Source organism: Calypte anna, chromosome 4 (genome assembly GCF_003957555.1).
Source record: "Calypte anna isolate BGI_N300 chromosome 4, bCalAnn1_v1.p, whole genome shotgun sequence".
NCBI lineage: Eukaryota > Metazoa > Chordata > Aves > Apodiformes > Trochilidae > Calypte > Calypte anna.
The window spans coordinates 17,004,298-17,013,578 of record NC_044247.1 but is presented as its reverse complement, the minus strand read 5'-3'; the positions used below and the strand labels follow the sequence as shown (position 1 = coordinate 17,013,578).

General features: G+C 52.2%; 2 protein-coding genes across 2 annotated transcripts in view; one reads left to right on the top strand and one right to left on the bottom strand.

Moving 5' to 3' along the window:
- The first annotated feature begins 597 nt into the window (after positions 1-597).
- Positions 598-6,373, top strand: LOC103534139 (glutamine amidotransferase-like class 1 domain-containing protein 3A, mitochondrial). The gene is made up of 4 exons (XM_008500070.2): positions 598-742; positions 3,239-3,410; positions 4,037-4,238; positions 5,873-6,373. Exons 1-4 carry the CDS (start codon positions 635-637, stop codon positions 6,063-6,065), a joined length of 675 nt encoding a protein of 224 aa, XP_008498292.2. The 5' UTR covers positions 598-634; the 3' UTR covers positions 6,066-6,373.
- Positions 6,374-7,360: 987 nt separating this feature from the next.
- CETN2 (centrin 2) overlaps positions 7,361-9,281 on the bottom strand; it is a 5,327-nt gene continuing 3,406 nt past the window's right edge. Inside the window, exons 4-5 of the mRNA XM_030449360.1 lie at positions 8,566-8,703; positions 7,361-8,129 (exon numbers count right to left, since the gene is read on the bottom strand). Of these exons, the coding sequence (XP_030305220.1) occupies positions 8,040-8,129; positions 8,566-8,703 (228 nt within the window). The 3' untranslated portion in view covers positions 7,361-8,039. The remainder of the gene's footprint in view (positions 8,130-8,565; positions 8,704-9,281) is intronic.

Here is a 9,281-nt window from a genome sequence, read left to right as displayed (position 1 = left end):
AATCTTCCTGCCAAGTGCCCCTACAGAGCCCAGGGCTCTTGCCAGCTCCTGGTACCACTTCCTTGGCAAAAGGAAAGGACCCCAAAGCCAGGAAAAAGCTACAGCTGAGCACGAAACATCTGCTTTTTGGAGGTGGGATGTGAGGATAGTGAGGTCAGAAAAGGAAATGGTGGTGTTAAAAGATTGAGGTTGCCCATGCAGAGCATGGGCAAAAAAAACGAGGCAGAAAGGAACGCACTGGCTTGGACACCTTCTGTGGGCAGGCTGCCTTTGGTACCACCTTACATGCAAAGACTTTGGTGCTTTAGTTTGTAAGAGAATGGAAAATGGACAGTTGAGAAGCAAAAACACAGCTGGTGTGTCCAGCTGGTCACGTCAGCCGGGGAGGCTTTGGAGACAACGTGCTGGGAAGGAGAGCTGCAAGGGAGCAGTCAGTTGAGGCAACAAATAATATTTACATGCCCTGCCCGTGGCACTGGAAATAAAACCTCCTCCAGTAAGAAAATCCAGCCCAGCCCTCCCGGCCCCACCTGCTCCTGGGGGAGGGCTCAAGCTATAAAAGCCTCTGGGCAGTGAGCAGAGAGACACAGCAATCTGGGGCTCTCCGGGGACTCCTCCTGCCGGGGTTGTCACCATGGGAAAGAGAGTGGCTGTGGTGCTGGCTGGCTGCGGGGTGTACGACGGGAGCGAGATCCACGAATCTTCTGCTGTCCTGGTCCATCTCAGCAGGGAGGGCGCAGAGGTAAGAGGCACCTTGCAGGCTGCTGCCCCACCAAGGGCTTCTCTCCCCCTGCTCAGCTTCTCAGTCTCTCTTGCAGAAGGTCCTTGTCTCCAAGGAGCAATCTGGAGAACTGAGAAGCTCCCTGCTGCTGCGGGGTCACTGCAGAGCAAAGGGTCCCGGGTGGGAAACTCCCTGCTCCCTGCTTTGCTCTGCTGGGACTGGCTTGGGGCTCCACGGGGAGAGCATCCAGCCTCAGAAACAAACTTCCCTCTGCTCTTTTTGGCTTGTGCTTCCTCTCCTCTGCTTTGGTATTTCTGTTTCAAAGACTGCTCTCGGTTTGGGCCGGTGGGAACTCCTCTTTTCTAAACCCCTGAGGATGAGAACTGAACACAGCCGAGTTCTGCTGAGCTGAACTGGAGTAGGAGTGAGAAAGATGATGCTCAGGCAGCCAGTCTAACATAGCACTCATCATTCTCTGAGGCTGGAAGAGGAGGGGGAGAAACCCTGCCCCACATCCCCCTGCTGGGGCAGAGCTGTTCTCCTGGGAAGCAGAATTGCTCTCCTCAATCCAAAGGCCCAGTGGTGATGCCCATGAGCTGCAGAGCCAGCCCACCCAACTCCAAAGCCCTCAGAGGGTGCATTCAATGTCTGGCTTAACGCTGAAACTTCTCCAAACTTTTTTTCTCCTCTGTCTGTAATTTTTTTTACCTCTCCTCCTCCTCTCCTGGAGCTGCTGCAGTTTCCCTCCAGCCAATGCCCTGTCCCGTGCTCATCCCTTGGTCAGCAGGGACCTCCAGTGGAGGAAACCCGGGTGTCACTCCAACCTTCTTTTATTTTCCAGTCATGATGCTTAAGGAGACAAACAGCATAGCATGGGATGGGATGGGATGGGATGGGATGGAACAGCCTGCTGAGCAGGGATCTACAGTGATCAGTTTAGGGCTGACCAAGCTACAGCATGGTGCTAAGGACATTGTCCAAATGTCTTTTGAAATCACTGACAGGCTTTGACCACCTCTCTTGGAAGCCTGTTCCAGGCTTTGACCACCCTCTTGGTAAAGAAATGCTTCCTCATGTTGCCTGGGGCAGCTTTGAGCCATTCCCATGTGTCCTGTCACTGGACCTTATGGAGAGGAACTCAGCACCGCCGTGTCCTGCACCTCCATCCCCATGTCCTGCACCTCCATCCTCATGTCCTGCTCCTCCATCCCCATGTCCTGCTCCTCCATCCCCGTGTCCTCCATTTGTGCGTCCTCCATCCCCGTGTCCTCCATTTGTGCGTCCTCCATCCCCGTGTCCTGCACCTCCATCCCCGTGCCCTGCACCTCCATCCCCATGCCCTGCACCTTCACCTGCATGCCCTGCACCTCCATCCCCATGCCCTGCACCTCCATCCCCATGCCCTGCACCTCCATCCCCATGCCCTGCACCTCCATCCCCATGCCCTGCTCCTCCATCCCCATGCCCTGCTCCTCCATCCCCATGCCCTGCTCCTCCATCCCCATGCCCTGCTCCTCCATCCCCATGTCCTGCTCCTCCATCCCCATGTCCTGCTCCTCCATCCCCATGCCCTGCTCCTCAGGAAGCTGCAGTCACCCCTCAGCCTTCTTCTCTCCAAACCAGACCAACCTGGAGCCCTCAGCTCCTGCTCCAGACACACTTTCCACCCCTTTAGCAGTGTTGCTGCCATCCTCAGGACATCCTTCCCATCCTCCTGAAATTGTGAGGCCCAGAACTACAAAGCTTGTACAGTTCCCAAAAATCCCTCACCCACCTGTTTGCCACCCTCTGCTCTTCATGGCTGCGTGTGGGCTTGGGGCAGCTCTGATTGAAGGGGAGGCCTTTTCCTGAAGAAGAATTACTCTGCCTTTGGGAAAGCAGTGTCTGGGGAGCAGAAATTCCAGGTCATGTCTTTGAGGGAGGGCTGGTGGGCAGGCAGCACCCAGAGGGGTGAGGCAGGGCTGGGGCTGCCCCTGTGGTGGTGGTTGCTTGGGATGCAGGTGGAAACCTCTAAGAAATGGCTTGACCAATGGCTCTCCCTTGGGACACCTCCTTTTCCTAGGAAGGAAAGGAGTCCCCTGCTCCTTCTCCAGCACTTCAGGCATCAGAACAAGCAGTGTGGGCCAGCTTGCTTTCACTTAACAACACTCTCCTTCCTTTAAGGAGGTAAATGTTCCTCTACAGAAGCTATCAAAGACCTTTCTTTCTTCCTCTTGCTTGCTTTCTTTCTTTTCTTGCTTTCTTTCTTTTCTTGCTTTCTTTCTTTTCTTGCTTTCTTTCTTTTCTTGCTTTCTTTCCTTTCTTGCTTTCTTTCTTTTCTTGCTTTCTTTCCTTTCTTGCTTTCTTTCTCCTTTCATGACAACCACCTTTCTGATGCCACTGTCAGACACAGGGGAGCCTGAAGTTCAACTCCTCTCACCAGCAAAGTTTTTCCCTAACAAAGTAACTCAGGCACTGTGGTTCACCACCTCTGCTCCTTAACCTGCAGGCTCACAGAGCTTTCCCCTCCCTCTCCAGGCAGAGGTTTATGCTCCTGATGTTGAGCAGATGCACGTGGTGGATCATCTGAAAGGACAACCCACTCAGGAGAAACGCAGTGTGCTGGTGGAAAGTGCCAGAATAGCCAGAGGCAACATCAAGGACCTGGCAAAGCTGGATGTCCAGAGGCTGGATGCCCTCATCATACCAGGTGGGATGGGTTGGGAACAGCCTGGGGATCACCTGGGAGGCATGGGCTGGAGGGGATCAGTGCAGAGCCACTGGGAAAGGAGACTTCTGGGCATCTTCCCTCTGCCCTGGCACTGGTGGGGCTTATCCTGAGAGGGCAGAGAACCACCAAGGGAATTATGCTCTGTGCCACCCAGCAAGCTTTTTGGAACCATCTCTGTGGAACCATCTCCTCCCTCCTTACCAGGGGAAGAAGAGGGTGGGTGGCTCAGAAATGGAAAGATGAGGCAGTCTGGCAATGCAGCTGTAGTGAAGCTGTGAGCACCATTTCAGTGGGGATGGATTAGGCCTGGAGAAAGGATGAAGAGACAAGGGAAAAGGTGTCAGCATGTTCCAGGTCATTCAGGAGAGAGCTCACCAAAGCTCTGAGAGCATGGGGATGCTCCAGCTCTGTATGGAAGCAAGGAAGGTGCTTTGGTGTCTCCTCTCCTGGGAGTCAGCTTGCAATAAATAGTTCAGCTTGACTCCTGTGAGGTCTTTTATCAACATGGCAAACATTACCATCCCTCCGTGTCACCATCCTGCTAAGTGAGAAAACCCCTGTCCTGCAGAACTCATTTCCTGCTCTAACCTGGTTCCCTTCCTCAGGAGGCTTCGGAGTGGCTAAAAACCTGAGTACTTGGGCCACCCAAGGCAAGAACTGCAGCATCTGCAAGGAGGTGGAGGATGTCCTGAGGGCCTTCCATGCTGCCAGGAAGCCCATTGGCCTCTGCTGCATCTCCCCTGTGCTGGCAGCCAAAATCTTCCCGGGCTGTGAGCTGACTGTGGGGCATGACACCGAGTGTGAGAAGTGAGTGACCACAGAATCCCAACAGGACAGCACCCCCTGAGCACCCCAGAACCAGCACTGCCCCCACCCCACTGTTCCCAGCACCCCATGGACACCCCAGAACCAGCACTGCCCCCACCCCACTGTTCCCAGCACCCCATGGACACCCCAGGACCAGCACTGCCCCCACCCCACTGTTCCCAGCACCCCCTGAGCACCCCAGGACCAGCACTGCCCCCACCCCACTGTTCCCAGCACCCCCTGAGCACCCCAGAACGAGCACTGCCCCCACCCCACTGTTCCCAGCACCCCCTGAGCATCCCAGAACTAGCACTGCCCCCACCCCAGTGTTCCCAGCACCCCAGGACCAGCACTGCCCCCATCCCAGTGTTCCCAGCACCCCCTGAGCATCTGAAGTCTCCTCCCCAGCTGCAGGGTGTTTCTCAGAGCAGATAACCCACCCCAGGCTTTTATTAAATTCACCCTGGGGGAATAAATGCCCCAGTCCCGGGGTCCTGCCCTCCCCCTTGTCACTCACATCCTCCTCCAGGGATTTCTGGGGGTGAAACCCCAACTCCCAGTTGCCTTTCCCCACTTTGCTCCACACGGGGGCAGAAGAGACCGCAAGAACCGCCAAGGAATAAGTGAGGAAGGGAGTCAGGGAGGCGGTCAGATTACTGGAAAGGAGGAATTTGTCCTTCTGCTTCTCTAGTCCCTGAGAAATAAGGATCCGGATCCTCTGGAGCAGGCTGTCTGCAGGGAACATCCCTCCCTGTGCCACGACAGATTCCCCACACAGCCTTCCTTCTCCTTCTCTTTCTTTCTCTTTTTATCTTTCTCTTTTTCTTTCTTCTTCTCTTTCACTTTTTTTCTTTTTCTCTTTTTCTTTTTTTTTTCTTTTTTTCTGTCTTTTTCTCTCTCTTTCTCTCTTTCTTTCCCTTTTTCTCTCTTTTTTTTGTTTTTCTTTTTCTCTCTTTTTCTCTTTATCTCTCCTTTTCTCTTTCTCTCCCTCTCTTTCTCTTTCTCTTTCTCTTTCTCTTTCTCTCCCTCTTCCTCTTCCTCTTCCTCTTCCTCTTCCTCTTCCTCTTCCTCTTCCTCTTCCTCTTCCTCTTCCTCTTCCTCTTCCTCTTCCTCTTCCTCTTCCTCTTCCTCTTCCTCTTCCTCTTCCTCTTCCTCTTCCTCTTCCTCTTCCTCTTTCTCTCTTCCTCTTTCTCTCTTCCTCTTTCTCTCTTCCTCTTTCTCTCTTCCTCTTTCTCTCTTCCTCTTTCTCTCTTCCTCTTTCTCTCTTCCTCTTTCTCTCTTCCTCTTTCTCTCTTCCTCTTTCTCTCTTCCTCTTTCTCTCTTCCTCTTTCTCTCTTCCTCTTTCTCTCTTCCTCTTCTCTCTTCCTCTTTCTCTCTTCCTCTTTCTCTCTTCCTCTTCCTCCTCTCTCTTTCTCTTTTTTTGTCTTTCTTTTTTCCTCTTTTTCTCTCTCCTTTTCTCTTTTTCTCTTTTTTTATCTCTTTCTCTTTTCCTCTTTCTTCTCTTTTTTTCTCTTTTTCTTTTTCTTTTTCTTTCTCCTTTTCTCTTTCTTTCTCTTTCTCTTGCTTTCTCTTTTTCTTTCTCTCTCTCTTTCTCTCTTTCCCTCTCTCTCCTTCTCCTCTCCTTTCTCTCACAGGTGGCCTTATGCCAAGACAGCTGAGAGCATCAAGGAGCTTGGCTGCCAGCACATCAACAGCCAGGTCACCGACATCCACGTGGATGTGCACAACAGGCTGGTGAGCACCAGTGCCTTCATGTGCTCTGCCCCCCTGCACCAGATCTACGATGGCATCGGGAAGATGGTGCAGGAGGTGGTCAGACTGGCCTGACCACCAGCACCACCCCAGGAAATGTCCCCCCCACCCCTCACAGCAGAGCTGCCACTCTGGTGGGGTTCTCCTGCCCCACTGCTGCCCTGGGGGCTGCTGAGGAGGGATGGGAGCGATGGGAGGGCTGTGGCAGCACCTCCTGAGGGCAGCCTGGGGGGGCACACAGGAACCCAGAGCTCTGAGGAGCTCCCTGGGTCAGGGCTGGTGACTGACTCAGGGTCCCTGAGAGCCCCTGAGAGTCAGTCCCACCCCCCCCCCAGGGCTCTGCCTCACAGGAGGGATGAATTAGGGGCAAAAAGAAAGGAACCTGGTTCTGCTCCTCAATAAAACCTGAAACTTCTCACACAGGCTGAGTTCTGCTTCTGTTTGCTGCTCCTCTCTCTGGTGTAGGACATGCTGCTGGTCGGCCAGGGAGCAGGGAAAACAAGTTAGGAATCACAGAATCATAGAATTAGCCGGGTTGGAAGGGACCTCAGAGATCATCTAGTCCAACCCTTGACCCACCGGAGCAGTTGCTAGACCATGGCACTGAGTGCCACATCCAGTCTTTTTTTAAATGTCTCCAGGGACGGAGAATCTACCACCTCACCGGGCAGTCCATTCCATAGCCTGATCACCCTCTCCGTGAAGAAATTCTTTCTAATATCTAACCTAAACCTCCCCTGGCACAACTTAAGACTGTGTCCTCTTGTCTTGTTGAAGGTCGTCTGTGAAAAGAGTCCAGTTCCCACCTCGCTACAGCCTCCTTTCAGGGAGTTGTAGACAGCAATGAGGTCTCCCCTGAGCCTCCTCTTCTTCAGGCTGAACAGCCCCAGCTCTCTCAGCCTCTCCTCATAGGGTCTGTGCTCGAGTCCCTTCACCAGCCTGGTTGCCCTCCTTTGGACCTGTTCCAGGACCTCTACATCCTTCTTAAACTGAGGGGCCCAGAACTGGACACAGGACTCAAGCTGTGGCCTCCCCAGGGCTGAGCACAGGGGCAGAATCCCTTCCCTGGACCTGCTGGCCACACTGTTCCTGATCCAGCCCAGGATGCCATTGGCCTTTTTGGCCACCTGGGCACACTGCTGGCTCATGTTCAGCTTCCTGGCAATCCAGTCTCCCAGGTCCCTCTCTGTCTGGCTGCTCTCCAGCCACTCTGTGCCCAGCCTGGAGCTCCCCATGGGGTTGTTGTGGCCAAAGTGCAGGACCCGGCACTTGGCCTTGTTGAACCTCATCCCCTTGGGATCAGCCCAACTCTCCAGTCTCTAGTTCTCTCTAGGAAGAAGTGACCAGCAACAGACTTCACTGCACAATCCTGATGGCTTAATATAAGAAACTTTATTTTAAATATAAGCTTGTGTGGGCAGCCACTGAGCATTCCTGCAAACATCAAGTGCCTTCAGCACCAGCACTGGTGACTTTTTTTTCTTCTTTGGAAAGCCTGAAGCATGTGAAGCCAAGAGCAGTGAGTTCAGCTGCAGCAGTCTATTTGCTCACTTTTTAAAGTTAATTTAAAGAACACATTAAAAAAGTGGGAGGGGACAAACACTGTAACACAGAGTATAAAAACTGATCCCCACAAATACATCATAGAAAGAGTTCAGCATAACTGTGCCCAAACCAAGACATTAAGCCAAGAACTGCTGGAAAACATGGATTTACCTCTCTGGTTCCAAGTCCCCTCTTTACCAAACCAGAATAATCTGACCCAGTTTTTAGCCAGAGAAGGATCCAAACACTCTCACTGAGAAGTGTGATTTTTTTTTTTTTACCCAAAGAGCATAAAACATCTCAGGAGTACAAAGAAGCAACCGGGTTGCCACGTGTAAACAGGTCAGCAGTTGGGAACTGCTCACAAACACAAGATCATCCACTTAAAAACAAACAAACCAAAAATACTGACCTAATATTTTCTGCTGTCTCAAAAGAAAAGATGTAAGAAAGTGAGGCACGTGCCAAAGGTGTGTGCACAAGTGCAAGAACAAGAGAAGATGGTCAGTACAGGCTGGTTTTCTTCATGATCCTCAAGAACTCCTGCTCGTTGACTTCCCCATCCCCATCTCTGTCTGCTTCATCAATCATCTCCTGAAAAACATTTGAATTCAGGAATTTGAAATTGAAATCTGAATTCAAACTTGAAAACCTTTGAATTCAGCCACAGCTCAGCACAGGGTTAGGACTGGATTAGCATCAGGTTTAGATGAGAATCCTTCTGCTGCAATCTCAGCAGCTACAGATGCTCAGAACCCATTTCCCAACCCCAAACTCACAGAATCTCTTCTGTTTCTGCCAGCAGAGAAGGGGCAGATTCCCCTGATTCCAGGTGCCAAGATCCCAGAGGATGCTAGAGGACAGCAGCTGAGCCAGAGCTGCTGCCTTGCCCTAAAACCTGACCCTGGGAAGGCTTCCTTCCCCCTCTGGGCAGGAGATTCCCAGTGGCTCAGCTCTCCAGACAGAGGCAGGACTGGGCTGGGCTGTTTGGGTGTGTTTTAAGGGCACCAGGCATGGTGTGGCTACAAACCTGCAGCTCCTCATCTGTCAGGTTCTCCCCCAGCTCTTTGGCAACACGTTTGAGGTTTTTGAAAGAGATTTTGCCAGTTTCATCATCATCAAAGAGCTTGAAAGCTTTGAGGATTTCCTCTTTGGAATCTTTTTCAGCCTTAAAAGAAGCAAGTGTAAGGTTAAGGGGAAAAAAAAAATAAACAACAAACCAGGGGTTATGTTGTAGATGAAAGTCTAAATGATACAAGAGAAGCAATAAAAAGCCTGAGAAAGTGTCCTGAGAGCAGCCCAGGCAGAAGGTGATCAGCACCACCTGAAGGCAGAGCCCCAGCAGTGCTCCCTGAACCTCAGGGTTTCAGGGCATCTTCCTTCTTTCCCAGCCAGGGAAAGAATCCTTGGCATTTCCAAGGATCAGGCATAGAATCATAATCCTAGAATGGGCTGGGTTGGAAGGGACCTCAGAGCTCATCAAGTCCAACCCTTGATCCACTCCCCCCGTGGTTCCCAGCCCATGGCACTCAGTGCCACATCCAGGCTCTTTGGAAAGATCTCCAGACATGGAGAATCCACTACTTCCCTGGGCAGCCCATTCCAGTGCCTGATCACCCTCTCCAGAAAGAAATTCTTTCTCATCTCCAACCTAAACCTCCCCTGGCACAACTTGAGACCCTTTGCCCTCTTGTCTTGCTGAGAGTTGCCTGGGAAAAGAGCCCAACCCCCCCCTGGCTCCAACCT

Coding starts and splice junctions, on each gene's coding strand:
- LOC103534139 (XM_008500070.2), top strand. CDS start 635: ATGGGAAAGAGAGTGGCTGTGGTGCTGGCTGGCTGCGGGGTGTACGAC. Junction 743..3,238: donor TCAGCAGGGAGGGCGCAGAG/GTAAGAGGCACC, acceptor CTCCCTCTCCAG/GCAGAGGTTTATGCTCCTGA. Junction 3,411..4,036: donor GGATGCCCTCATCATACCAG/GTGGGATGGGTT, acceptor TCCCTTCCTCAG/GAGGCTTCGGAGTGGCTAAA.